The sequence below is a fragment of the Corvus kubaryi genome, unplaced genomic scaffold (genome assembly GCF_017639235.1).
Source record: "Corvus kubaryi isolate FWS band 111438036 unplaced genomic scaffold, C.kubaryi_AGA036_p1.0 37396, whole genome shotgun sequence".
Taxonomy (NCBI): Eukaryota; Metazoa; Chordata; class Aves; order Passeriformes; family Corvidae; genus Corvus; species Corvus kubaryi.
In genome coordinates, this window is record NW_024581135.1 from 7,210,852 (window position 1) to 7,225,501 (window position 14,650).

The 14,650-nt window shown below is 42.6% G+C and overlaps 1 protein-coding gene across 1 annotated transcript in view; it reads left to right on the forward strand.

The window, feature by feature from the left end:
- Nucleotides 1-3,473: 3,473 nt before the first annotated feature.
- Nucleotides 3,474-14,650, forward strand: part of ACTR3 (actin related protein 3) — a 28,947-nt gene continuing 17,770 nt past the window's right edge. Inside the window, exon 1 of the mRNA XM_042040977.1 lies at nt 3,474-3,656. Coding sequence (XP_041896911.1) covers nt 3,613-3,656 — 44 coding nt within the window. The 5' untranslated portion in view covers nt 3,474-3,612. The remainder of the gene's footprint in view (nt 3,657-14,650) is intronic.

The following is a 14,650-nucleotide window of genomic DNA, read 5'->3' on the forward strand; positions in this document are numbered from 1 at the left end:
GCTAAACCATGTCCCCAAGTGACACATCCACATGCTTTGTGAATACTTCCAGAGATGGTACCAGATAAAAGCAGTTCAGGCTTTTATTCACTCCCATTCCGTTGGTAAGACTGAGAACATATTAAGACATTGCCTCTACACATTAAAAATTTGGTTTTTGGTACACCCTGAAACAGTGAAAAGCTTTTCATAACTCAGGAACAGACTTCTGGCCAAATAAGGATGAAAAGATTCAGAAAATTACACCATGAAAACAGACTGTAGGCTTTTTCTACTGTTCCTGTACTGAAGAAACAAGTAAAGGTTGGAAAACCTTTCCATGAAATCAATCAGCACAGCAATCCTGCTGGATCTAGCTGAATTTCAGCTTTATAAGCTCAGTTTTGTAATTTAAGCACAAGACTTCTCTGCTAAAAATATCCACCAAGATAATGTAGATGCCAATGCATAAAACAACAAAAGGTCTATAGAGAAACCAGTATTGAAATTTAGATTGATCTATTTGAACTTGGATGAGTTAATATATCAAACCTGTATTTATGGTCCAACAGTATGGGATAATACTGCTTGAAGAGAAATCTTGCCCCTTTATTAGAGTGATGCCTGGGTACACAGCCACCTGAAGAACTGCATCTGGAAGGATTAATAAAATGAAACATGAGATCTCATGGCCAGGGATTTCAGTCTTTCAACTCCTTCCCTTGCAAAACCGTGATTGAATTGGCACCTCAACACTGAGAGAAATGCTATGGGTTTTGGTCCTCAAATGTAAATTCCACTGTAATTCAGTAAACCAAAATGCACTAGCACTGCTCTTTTTCAATGTCATTCTTCACGCAGACTCAGGAAGAACACACACTGTTAGCAAGAGATTGCAGTGGAGTTGCTTAATAGAGTTGTTTCACTTTCCATATGACCTGCAGTACTTTTTTGTTCTGCTCAGTGCCCCACCATTTCCCAGAAAACACTTGTATTCAGAGAGAGGAAAAGATAAATCCAGCTCCAGGATATTTTCTGTAGAGCGCATTAGAGTAAGTGCTTTTGGGTGTGATTTAAAGTTTTATAGTGAAATGATGCTTCTGCTAGCAGAAAGTCTCCAGCATACTTTTATAGCCATTCTACTCTCTGTCCTTTGACTTTGCTATTAAGGTTTAGCAAGACTAATCAGGAGCATTATTTGGAAATATTAGGTAATAAAGACTGGTCTGTTTAATAAAGACTTGCTCTGTTTAAATCTGACTGCAGCTGGGCAAATTAGTGGTGCTGATCCCTTCTGTGCTGGCTCCGTGAGCTGTATGGCCAGGACAGGACCTGCCAGCTCCATCCTTTCCACATGCCTCAGGTTTTTGGACCTTGTCTTGTGCTCCTCTGGGAGGATACTTGAACTCTAGCAGCTGGAGCCCAAAGCTGCTCTGTCATTCCATGATTCCATCTGCCAGATGCAGCAGTTGAACCTGCTGCATGTATAACCCTGACTACCAGGTAATAAAACTGAGAGGAGAGTGAAAAGTCCACATGGTAGTTTATATCCTAACTGTATTTATTTTAGGTAAATATTTACCTACACACACACAGCGGCACATACATAGGAAAGTGCTATTTGCACTTTCTCTTAAAAGCTTTCAGAGATATTCATCTTTAATATTCTAGCCCAGCACAGCTCATGAGCTACACAATATCCTGCAGAAATCCCTTTCATTATCTCCAAAATGTCTCATAATGTTCTATTCGTAATTTGCTTTGACATTAAAATAAAAATGTTAATATTCTCAGTATCTCCTTTCCTTGCTTATGTTCCTCAGGAAGATCTGGCAGCCCACAAAAGCCAGATGGTGACTTGAACTTCCCAAATGAACTGCCTGGCTGCTGCTACAAAAAGGGATGGTTTTGCTCCCTCCTATCTCATCCTGAAGGGCATGTACCTAGTCCTTCCTTTGCATTAGCGCTGCCTCTAGCCTATCCCTCCAGTAAAAAAGGCAAAGAGTCTATTAACTAGAGATAGGTTAAACCAGGTGAAGAGAACATGCTTGAAGAAGGAAGCAGGACCATTGTGAGAATACCTGGAGGGTTCCCTAAGGGACATGGGGCCACCTGCAGCTTCATGGCTCCGAGGTGAAGTCAGGATGTCAGACCAGGACTAGGACCAGTGCTGGAGGCTACCGAAGGGGCAAGGCAAGCCTAATATCAAGCCAGCAAGTGAGGCTAGGACAGCACAGACCTACAGCATAGCTCACACAAGAACTGAGTGAGGGGCCAGAGCTGAGATTAACTGGGTCTCCAGTTCTCTGGGACAGGAACGGTGAGGTGGAGGCTCCTGGTGATACTTATTAGAGCCATTAAGATCCATTAGTACCTGCTGAGTTCTGACAATGAAAATTACTCCTTTCTATGGACTACCAAATTTGTTCACAGTTTGACATCTGATTATGCCATGAAGCTCACGCCTTCTCATTGCCAAGACAGGAGCAGCAGGCAAAGGATTGAAAATACCTAAAAGCCCCATTATGAGAAGTGTTAAAACACTAAAATACTTTGAAAACAAACAAAAAGTAGTGTGTGGCTGCAGTATACCACAGGGCAAGGACTGGGCCAGACGTGGTGTGCACAGCACTCTGTCCTTCAGAGCCTGAGTTTTGGAAGGTGGAGAGAGAGAGAAAGAGAACAGACTGTATTTTGTTCACCTGAAAACCAGACCCCAGTAGGACATTGTCCCTTGCCCTCTTTGGGACAAAGATGATGAGGGGTCTGGAGCATCTCTGTTATAAGGAGGGACTGTGGGAGCTGGGCCTATTTAGCCTGGAGAAGAGAAGACTGAGAGGGGATCTCATGAATGCATATAAATATCTCAAAGACAGGTTCCGAAAGGATTGTGCCAGACTGTTTTCAGTGGTGCCCAGCAACAGGACGAGGATCACTGGCCATAGACTAAAGAACAAGAAGTTTCACCTCAACGTGAGGAAGAACCTCTTTCCATCGAGGGCAGCAGCGCACTGGCACAGCTGCCCGGGGAGGGTGTGGAGTCTCGCGCACTGGAGACATTCCGAACCCACCCGGATGCGTTCGTGTGTCACTGCTCCAGGTGACCCTGCCTGGGCAGGGGGGATGGACCGGGTGATCTCCACAGGTCCCTTCCAACTCTAACAATTCTGTGATTGGAACGGACTGTCCGTGGAGGTGGTGGAGTCACGGTCCCTGGAGGTGTTTGAGGAAAGCCTGGACGTGGCACGCAGTGCCATGGTCTGTTTGACATGGTGCTGTTCGGTCACCGGTCGGACTCGGCGATCTCGGGGGTCTCTCCCAGCCCGCCTGACCCTGTGCTAGCTTGTGCTAGCCTGTGACAGCCCGTGATACTCAGTGATTCAGCCGCCCAGCCGCTCCCGCCGCCCTGAGGGCGCTGCCGCCGCTCCGCCCGGCGGGGCGAGGCCGCGCCACCGCACGTCACGGGGCGGGGCGGGTCAGCCATCTTGGGCTCGCCGGGCAGCGAGCGAGCGGGCGGGGGCGGAGGCAGCGCCCGCCCTGCGGAAGTCCTTCGGTGCCGCCGAGCGCAGCCCGCCGAGCCCCGCCGGAGCCTAGGGCTGCCCGCCGTCCCCAGCACCGCCGCTACCGACCAGCATGGCAGGGCGGCTCCCGGCCTGCGTGGTGGACTGCGGCACGGGGTGAGACACGGCCGCTGACAGCTTGGGGCCGCCCGGGGCGGGGCCGGGCGGGTTCCGCCGCCGATGCTGCTGCAGATGGCGGCGGGGGTCGCGCTGCCGGGCCGGGGAGCCGCGCCCGAGCTGCCGCGGGGCCGGTGCCGGGAGGGATGGGATGGGCTGGGCTGGGCTGGGCCGGGCCGGGCCGGGCCGGGGCTGCATCCAGCCGCCTTCCCTTCTCCGCTCGGCGGGAGAGGTGTCCTGGTGTGGCCCAGCTCGTTGCTTTCTGACCGGTCGGGGCCGCCCCCTTCGGTCCCGGGCCGGGGTGCGGGACCTTGTGCGGCTGCCGGGGCCAGGGGAGGCGAGCGGGGACGCGGCTCCCGCCGGTGCCCGGAGCCCCTGGGATGCCCTGGCTCGGGGGAGTCGCCGCTCTGCCCGGCGCCGTCTGGGGGGATCGTGTGTATTTATTTTTTTTTTTTTATGTGAGGATAATGTCATTTATTCTATGTTACTTCTGTCTGTGGAAGAAAAAAACCCCTCCCCCTCCAGTGAGCAGGCGCAGAGGAACTTCCTTAGTTTTGTCAAAGCCTCTTCCTGCTTTCGGGCTTTTATACCTTATAAGGCAGTTTTCAGTGTCAAACCTGAACCAAATCCGCTTTGGAAACGCTTCTTTTCGTTCAGCAGCTGCCGGGCGGTGGAGAGAATGCGGTGGCAGTGATCTGTAGCACAAGCAGCGAGGCGGCAGGAGGCCCTGGGGATCCGGGCTCCCTTTTGCGGGGCTCCCGAGGTTTGGGGCAGGGCAGCAGCCCCGGAGGTGTCCGTGGGAAGCCGAGCCGGGCGGGCTGCGCGGTGCCGCTCGCAGGAATGCGCTCGGGAAGTGCAAACCGCGCTGTGACCCGCCGGCTGCAGGGCGATGGGAAAGAGGAAATGTCTCCATCAGGCATCAGCTTTTCATTGGAAGGGACAGCGCCGGGTGTATTTTCAAAGCTCTTTAGCTGCCACCGATGGCATGCTGCTTCTTTAACTATTTTTTAACTTTTGTTTCACCTTTCATCCCTCTTGCTAAAAATAAAGAAAATTTTCAGTGAATGCTCTGTAGATGCAGATATGTATCATGCTTTTTTGAAAGGGTGTGTTCTGCAATCCAGGTACTTGTTTCTGAAAGCACATGCTCATTATCCCCCCAAGAGAATTTGGTGTAGGACAGTAATAAATCGGTCTTTAGGAAGAGCAGGTATATGTATGTGTGTGTCTAATGTCTAACAATTGTGTGAAGAAGTCATTCCTGTAGTGAAAGCAGAACTAAAACCTTGAATTCTGTGGGATGGAGGAAAATTAGCACAGTGGGATTGAGGGTGTGTAGCTGAGTGCATAGAAGTATTTGTGAGTTTAACATGTGTGTATGTGCTGTTTATTTTTCAAGGCAAAAGATCTGTAACTACTCTGCCACATGCCACCGGAGGCTTTTTCCTATCCCACGTTTGTGTATCGCAGGTAGTCCCATTAAAGGCAATAATTATGTCTTTATAGGTTTGCAAAGTACAGGTTGTGACCACTGGATTAGAAATTCACTTAAAGCTTTCAACAATGCCCCTGCAGGAGCAGCATGCAAACACAGAACTGTGTAAGAAACAACTTTGTCTTGTTGATGTGAGAGGTGTACCAAGGGACGTGAGTGTTAAAACAAATGTTCCTGGGGAAGATGTGTGTGCAAGTACACCATTAATCAACTTCAGAGGGTATACTCTGTAATGTTTTTGAATATGGCGTTAGCCAAATGTTGCTCCTGTTTCATTTATTTATTTCCTTACAGCTCTAAGATGCTGTTTTCTTGTGCACCAGTATTTTTTTTTCATGCGGCCCAGCCTATTTTGCTCTCCAAGCTTTTCATTTCAGGTGCGTTTCCTAGTCCAAGGTTGTTCTTCTGTAAAATTCTGCTTCAAGAAAGTGGGGGCAAAGATTTGCAGCACTGTAAAGATTGCAGAGTGTTGGGGTGGTTTGAATTCAATATTTTCAGTCGACAAAAATATAAAGTGGTGAATTTACAAAGGAAAAATACCATAGTTGAGATGAATAAGAAACAGGTGGGTAATAGTGCAGTGGGTTATGATAGCATAATCATGGTTTTAGCTTTTATTTTTTTGATTGGTGCAACCCTCCCAGCCCATCTCATTTAGTGTGTGAGAAGACAAATTATGTCAGCCCTGTGCTCAGTGCAGATCACCCAAGGTCTCAGTGTTCTGTCTGCCAAAATGACAGAAAGCAGAGAAATTAAGTATAGCCCCCAAAAAGAGGAAAAGAGGTTTTAAAAAATACAACCAAAGCAGGAAGGGTGAAAGGAACTGTGTTGTTTAGAACAGGCTTTAAATGTGCACTGCTTTTCCAAAAGGTAGGCTTTTTTTAGAGGGAGTGGTTGATTGCGATTGTTACTTTGCAATCTCGGGAGAATTTACCTCAATCAGCAAAAGGGCAGGTGTAGAAGAGGTATTAAAGAGTGTCTTCCTATGTGTCTTGTGCTTGTAGCCACAGGTCAGTTTGTTTATCTGAGTGTTAAATTTTGAGGTTTTTAGTGTGTGTGTATGTGCATTTTTGCCAGCTAAAACAGGGATGAGAAAGGCAGCAGTTGTGCTTTTCAGCATCAGCCTGCACAGATTATACAAATGATAAGAACTTCTTTCAAAGCATAAAGAGACCAAAACCCAGAAGAGGTTGGGGAGATCATGTAATCACTGCCATTTGAGGTTTTAACAGCTCAGTCAAACTTTTTAGGGGTCATCTAAGTACGTGCCATCCAACCGGAGCTGGGAAATGGTTTTAATCAGTGACATGACAGTCAGATTATGGATGCAGCCAAAATGCTTCCGGTGTTACATTTGTTGCCTTGAAATTTGCATTCTTTGCTTAAGCAAACTTGATACCTAGAAAATAAGGTAATTGATACCTGCATAAGAGCAGGTAAATACTTAATTGTGGTTTAAAAAAGCTACTTGTCTGAAGTACTGTCCTTTTAATTGTACAGTTGAGTTACAGGCATGATATGAAAAATTGGAAGAGCCCAGTTAGCTTAACATAACTGTTAAACTCAGTATTATGTATTTCCATAACTGATAGCCTTGTCTATTTAAGTTTTAAGTATATTGCAGTTTTGTTGGGTAATCTGTAGAACAACACTGTGGACCTTATTGTCAGGAAGTCTTGGTCCATGTTAGTAATGAATTTGACTTCACTTGGCAGCTGAGAGCCCCTCTCTTTCCCTTCTTTTCACAAAAGAAAGGTCCATGAGCAATGAGCTATAAAGTAGCACCTATGTGCTGTTCTGTTTATATCCTTCAAACACTGTCAGATTTTTGATTTTCCCGAAGTCAGTAGGTATGTTGTGAATGAGACTTACTTCATGCTTTGCTGTATCTAAGGATTTACATGCATTTTAAAGTAAAAGTTCAGAATAGAAATACAAGATGGAGTTCTTCCCTTAAAGTATATGAGCAGCATGCCAAAGAAAGGAAAGGGCTCTTAGTCATTTTTTAATCGCAGTAGGCTGCAGTCTTTTGCTTTGTGCCTTTTGGGTATTTGAATTGTTCTTGCCGCCTCTTCTACAGGCGAGCACAGCGCTGCCTGCAAGTCATGATTAAAAGCTCTTCCTACGCCACTTTAGAATTTAGCCTGATTAGGTTGACAAGTAGATTTTTAACTGTGTCTTTATGTGTGAATACACTTCTTTCCTTCAGTATAACTTGTATAACACTGAAATAGCTCGTTCGGGATGGCAGATAATTGCAAGTGTTCAAATTAATGGCTCTTTAGCTGAGCTGAAGTAAGTGGCTATGTAACTACTGTACTTCCAAAATGAGAACCTAATTATAGCAATGAAAGGGATTTAAAGAATATTATTTGTGTTTTCTATACCTGAACTTTGGTTTTGGTAGGTTTGTGTGCCATTTTTCAGTGGCTGCCAGGTGGATCCATTTGATACTTGAGTGTCACTGGTGACCAGCTTCTGTAGTGTACCCTAGAGTCTTGTTGGGAGGGTCATGTGTGTTCGTAACCCTTTTCTTGAGTAAATTGGTTATGTGATTGTGTGGAAAAAAGCCCAACCTGTTGTCATGGATCTTGTTTCTTCTGCCTCCTCTCCTGTGCCAATCTAGGCCCCTTTTTCATTTCCCATACACAGGTTGCAAAAATTGATGTATTTTTTTAACTTCTTTCTTGAATACTAGGGGTGAACTAAAGGTTTGGGGGTTGCCTGGAGGAAGATTTCCTGGTCTTGATGGGAACTCAGGATTTCTTTGACACCTCCTGGCAGTCCGGGTTCCTGCTGAGCTGAGAGCCAGGAGGATTGAGGCTGCTCAGGATTTCCAGGGTTTCTTGATGTGGAGTTGCAAGCTGTTCTTTGGAATGAGTCACATACATCTGAGAGTTTCTTGGCTGTTCAGTCTCTATAACCAGTGCTGTGAATGAAGGAGGAGTAAATCTGGGCACACAGAACCTCAGAGGAGCAGAAGCTGGCTGGAGTGAGTTTGCTGTGGGGACTTCTCTACAAACCCTACTGCTCTAGTTAATCTTCATGCAACACCTCTATAAATTCATGCTCTTAAGGAGAGCAAAGTATTTATGGGTTGAGTGTCTTCTGTGTGATAAGTTATGAAAGGATTAGGTTGTTCTCTTTCTCTTCTGGGTTTTGACCTGAGAGTGTAAATGAGTACAAGATCCATAAAAAGCAGTAATCTTCAATAAACAGCAAAATCTGTGAGGTGAGAAATCCAGTACTATAAAAGCAAGGTAGGGGGAAGTAGCAGTCTGTTTTGTGAGCTCTGTGACTTTCTAGTATCTTATACTGCACCTCGAAATTATTTTTCTTTCCTAATGTTCCAGACATGGGTTATTTCTGAAGGTTTTTCAAAGCATAACTTATGTTTAGTATGAAGACTTCAGCTCCATGATATTTTTGTAGTTTATACTTCAACTGGATATCTTGTCATGACCTTCTGTGAGCTCCAGTCTTCATGAAAGTTTTATGTGTTGTGTCATCCCAGAAGTAAGTTTTCAATATGGAAAGCATGGACAACATATTTCCTTAATGGCATATGGAAAAAATACTCTTCCAGGGTTTTAAGAGCATCTTTTGCTTGCCAGCGGCTGAAGTGTGGTTAGGGAGGGAGGGGAAAATGTGTCATTCTTAATGTGGAAAAAGGAATTGTACTAGATTAAGAATTTATTTAATACATTTAAAGAACATTTGCAAGGAGACTTTGAAGGCTGATGATGACCTGTGGTATCTTTTAAATGATTCTTAATACATCACAGTCCATGTTGCAACACTAAATGGTCAGAGTATGCAGTATAATTGGGAATAATAGGAGTTCAGTTAGGAGAACATACATATACATATATATACACTTTTGGTTTTTTGTAATTTCATCACAGGAATCAGTTTGTATCTTATTTGAGTGCCTTTCAGAATCCATTCAAGATGCATGGCACCCTCCAGTCCTTCTGTTCCTGCTCCTCTTTTCCCAGGTCTCACTTATGCTTGATACAGAGGAAAGGGGCAGTGGCATGTCAGAGTAGAGGACAAACCCACGTGCATCCCTGGGCTGGATCTGTAAAGTTAATGATAAATGAACCTCCTTCTATGAACTGCAGAGCTCCTGCATGGGGCAGGGTTTGAGGGAGGGCAGGGTTTGAGGTGTGCCTGGGTCGGGGCAGATTCCATTCTTGTTCCTTGGTGTTTTTAGTACCTGGCTTGGACTTTCTGCTCAGCAAGTGTGTTAATTACATGATCCTATGGACATTTACTTGTCTAAATTAGTTGAAAATAGTTTTTAGGAGTACAGAAATACTATACCAGTTCTGAGTAGTAATCCATCCTCTGTATTGTTTTATAGGCACGTATAAGAAACGTCACAGTTGGTCTGTTAGTTCATGCAATTGAAAAGTTTCAACATAATGTTTCAACATTTAGTTTCATCATTGCAGGCTTTCTTTGGGACATGCTGAAAGGTTTTGACAATTTCAAACAAACTTTTTAAAAAAAAACTTAAATGAATGTTTGTCCAAAATTAGAAGACTTTAGGGAGACAAGGTTAATTTCAAAGGTAAAATGACTAAAAACATACTTCGGTTTGTCTGAAAGGAAATTCAAAGTTCTTTTCTGCTCTATGTGAGAAAAGGAATCTGTTGCTTTAATTTTTGGTCTTGGTCACTGAACTAAAATATATTTAGGTGTACCAATCTAACAGAAATCATCCTTGGGTAGATACTTAAAAATACCAGTTGGATTGAAAGCTTGTTAGTGCCCATAGCAGGATTACTTTAACCATCAAAATGAAGCATCAGTCCTTTCCAAGTGCTAGTAGTGATGTATTGCTGGGGCTTTGCTTATTCAGTTATATCCAAAATTGAAAAAGTAATCATTTTATCCACTGACTTAATGTAGGGTATAATATGATTGAATTTTTTTTTCTTTTTGTTCTGGTCATGGGGTTTGCATTTTTAAGACTAGATGGAAAAACTCTAGATAAATGTACGGTTTTAATTTTTTCTGGGTTTTCCTTTCTCTCTTTATTATTCTCTTGTGGTCAGTGCAAATGCTTGCAGCTGTGCACAGGATGTGTTTTGGCATGCTCCGGCTGTAGAGAGCAAGATGCAGACAGGAGGTTATCTGTTGTTACTTTATTTTGATAAATAAATGCTCTCAGTGGATGAATCCAAATTGTAATACTTTACTTAACACCATATCTCTTATCTAGCTTTTCAGTATTAGTATTTTTTTGTGATAGTTTGCCTTACATACAGAGCACTGTTTATTGTCTTCATGAGCTTTCACAATATGACTCCTTGCATATTTGCAGTCAGACTCCAGAATCTCTGTGATCCTGTTAAATGAGACCTGCTTTTTATATTAAACATGATTTACTGGTATGTTTTTGTCCACAGCTGAGTGGGGCATTTTTTTCTACGGGCCAACTGTTTCTAATCGGACCCGTCTTTTATTAGAAGCGTGCTGTAACGTGATAAATGTGTAATCTGGTGCTCTAGTGCAAGCCTGCTCTTGATGGAAAACATTTGGTTACCTACTGAAAGGCTGAAGTGGTGATGGGTGTGCAGGGCAGATTGGAAGTGCTGGGCCAATCCCATGGTGCTTGCTGGGTGCTCCTGCTCTCCATCCCTGCTCTCCCAGTCCATTTGATTTCATCCTGCCCTCTGCCCAGGTTGGTGTGACTGGGGCCATGGCATAGCAGCTCTTGGGTCAAAGCTGGAACTCTCAAGTGCTGAATCCGTGCAAATAGCAAGCACAAAAGACCAGTTTTTTAATGTGGAATAACTTTACAGTTTTAGCCCCTGTATTGCATCTGCTTGAAAAAACTTCCAAGTCAGGCTTTTTCTGCATCATAAGACTTAGGTTTTACCTGCTTAATTTCTTCAGGTGTGGGATTTTGTTTGCTTGCAGGTTAAGTATTCATTCAATTGATCCTTGCTTGCTTTATCTGTTGAAAAATATGTGTATTAATTTATTCTCTTGGGTTTTTTGCTTCTGCGAAATGTCTGTGCAGTCATTGAATATCCTTAGTTGGAAGGGACTCACAAGGATAATTGAATCCAACTCCTGATGTTCAGCTTATTTTGGTTAAATGATGTAGAAAGTTGCCAAATAAATCTCCCCCTCATATTAAATAACTTATACTATTAAGTAATTATTCATGTAAGACTGCCAAACTTTTGGGCATTCTTCCCTCATTATTTGGAAATACTGCATGGAGTAGGCAGGCTGGGAAAAATGCTCAGAAAACCTGGAAAAATAAAAAATAATTTAAAAAAATTATTAGAAAGCCTATCAGTATAGGTGAGTGCTGTGTGGGTGTGGTGTAACACAGAGGCACTGTTAAGACACTTGCTAAAATGAATTAGTGTGTAGAAGTCTCAAAGGGAGCAGTAAGTAGAAGGGGAGTGTTTTGCCTTTGCCAACACAAACTACTCTACTCTGATTATACAAAGATAATATCCAAAACCATTTGCTCTTCTTACTTTGAGGAAAATATAGTCAAAGGAAAGCTTTGTATTAACTTTTGTATTAAAATATGTGCCAGCATTAGATAGTAGAAATGGGTTTAAAAATACAAATAAAATTGTGAAAGACCACAAATTTAGATGGTAGTATCATCAGGGTACCAGAATTTGGATTTTGTTAGTTGAAAGCACTTAAGAATGGTCTGGTTTCAAGTCCACTTTTTGTGGCTCAATCATAAGCCAGTCTTTTGGACATAAATGCATGTTATCTTCCCCTTTACTTTTAGGAGAAGAGAACTTTTCTAGAGTCAGGTTATCAAAGTTGTTGTTTTTTGTTTGGTTGATTGGTTTTTAAAGATTTGGTGGTAGTAAACATAGAGCAAAATTGAAAGTTGTTGCCCTTCCACTCCGTCCAAATGTTAGTGAAGTTAGAAGCAGCACAATGCAGTAGCTTCCTCTTCTCCAGACTGATGTTAAAAATGTTACCTGAAGACTCTTATTGCAGTACATGTGAATTTATTCTGAGAGCTTTGTAGCATAGGCTGCTTTTGTCCCTATGTTCCTCTTGGTCATTCTGGTCTGGCTCTGTGCAGCCATGTCTTTGTGGTTTTCACTACCCATTTTAGCTGGATTTTACTAGCAAGTATGACAGTCGTGTCTGTGCTCTGAGTTGTAGAGGTAGCTGCTGATAAAAAGCAGCACTGGATAAATTTCTACACAAAAATATAGATGCCTTTAAAGATAAATCAGCTTTTTTTAAAGGTGGTTTTTATCTATTTAGGAAATAAATGATTGCTAGAAGCACTTCTAATTCAGGCTGCTTTTGAGCTCATTTGTTAAATTGCACACCAATCTGCTTATGGTTTGTTTTACTGTGAGAGTTTCAGTGTGTGGCACAGAAGTACTTGTTGTCAAGGTGAAGGTTCTTGCTTGACTGGGCTGATATTTTTGGGTGGAAGTGCTCTAAAATAGTTTCAAATACACAGTAATACAGTTAATTCCAAGGTCAAGCTTGTAGACTCTGAGATTTTTAACACCTCTGCTACCTAGAGGTAGTCATTTTCATTGAAATACTATGCTACCCTTTTACCATCCCTTCATGTGTCTTATCTATGGTTTAAGAAGGTTCTTTATCTGAGTGCTTCTAATCTTGTGGGGTTTTTTCCATTTATAGAGCTAATTTTTTGGCTACTATTATTGATTACTTAAAACACTTGTTGATCAAAAATGTTTTAAATTTTGAGAGAAGCAGCTGCTATTTAAAAATGCAAACTAGTAATGTGTAAAAGGTAAAATGTATTAGCTAAAGATCTAAATATGAAAAGCATGAGTAATTTCAAAATCTTGCTGTCTTATGTTTTATCAAGGACATTTGAAAAGAGATAGTAAACTAATTTATTAATACAAGTCCCATTTTCCTAATATAATCAGTTCTTCAGGGACTTCTGCTGCTGCTTAAACAATTTGCACCTGATGCTAGAGCTGGGACATTTTTAAAGGAGTAAGTTGGCTTTCTTCTTTCACTGTAATTTTCTGATCAATTTCTCTTTACAGGGATTTGAAAAGTAAATACTTCCTAGGCTTTTCAGTCCCATCTGGTGTACAAGAAGGATGATAGAAGAAAAGCAACGAATAAAAACATAAGGGCTTGTTCAGGCTTTTCAGTCACATGAGGCTCTGTGTATGAAGACTAGGAATTCATCCATGTTTGAGAAATGTTCCACTTCTTTTTAAAGCAGCTGTTATCAGAAGACATCAGACAGTAAAAACATGGTATCTATCTTATAATTTCCATCTGTATAGAATTTATCCAGTTCAAATGGGAAAGGCTATTAAGCCCTTTTTGATAAAATCTTTGATGGACAGACCATATGTCAGGAGCTGGTATTGAAGAGCAGAATCGCTTCCCATTCTGTTTAAAAACTTCGAGTTTTTGCCATATGATTTATTTCATACTCTTTTGAATATATTGCCATATGCATGTTCTCCTTAGAATCTCCACACTCTGAGCTTTTCTGTAGTGCCTTCTATACCCTGCTTAATTACAATTTTTTGGGTTAAGGTAATTTAGCCAGCAATGAATGTGTGTTGAATGATGTGTGTTGCAATCATCTTGCTTTCTGTCTTTGGCCCTTGTTTCCTGGATCCTTTTTTCCACATGGTTTTAGTAGAGAAATGCAAAGCACTTCTGCCTCAGGAGAGTTCATAAAAACATTGGAAGAGGCTCTCACGGGAAATGGGAGATTGGCTCTGGACCCATTTGCATGGAAGAGGATATGGAGTAGGGATCTCCTGCTGCCTGAGCAAGTGTGACACCTTGCAAAAAGCCAGTATCAGCTTACATTTAAGAATAAATGCATTTAATTCTGTGTAAAGCCTAATCTTATCACTGGATGCTAGACTTGTTTGCAGCATGGCCACTTGGACAGGTTTTGCATAGGATTTGAGGTGTGTTTAGTTAGAGAAACCTTGCTGGGCTTGATGTACAGGCTGTGGTGCACACCAAAGCAGAATTTTAGAACTTACACATGTATGCTGTACAGCCTGTGGTGCCTGGGAAGCCCATTGCATTTGCAAGCTCAGATGGTGAACAGTAATTCAGAGCCATCATGAAGGGAGCAATTTCATGAACAAGAGAAAACAGCCCTCTGAACAAAATGCCCTAGTTTTTCTAATGATGTACCTTGAAGGTAAACCAGAAAGAGACCATTTTGATTGCATTCTGTTGTGGGTTTTTTACTCCCCCTTGCTTTACTCTTCCCACAGAAAGGTGTTTCTTTCTTCTTTTGTTTGTTTTCCGAGTTACTTTGCATCTTTCCAGTGGGACCAGCATTGCAGGTACATCTTACTTCTGTTTGTGTGTGCATTTTAAATGTGTGACATTTCTGTTAGCCCAGGTCATTAGGAGTAGCTGAGGAATAGGCTGCAACCCAGATCTGCTCTAGGAGTTGGAGATCAGGTGATGCTTGTCCTCGAGTGCTCTTTTCTGCTTGTGCTTGGTTAACTCCTGT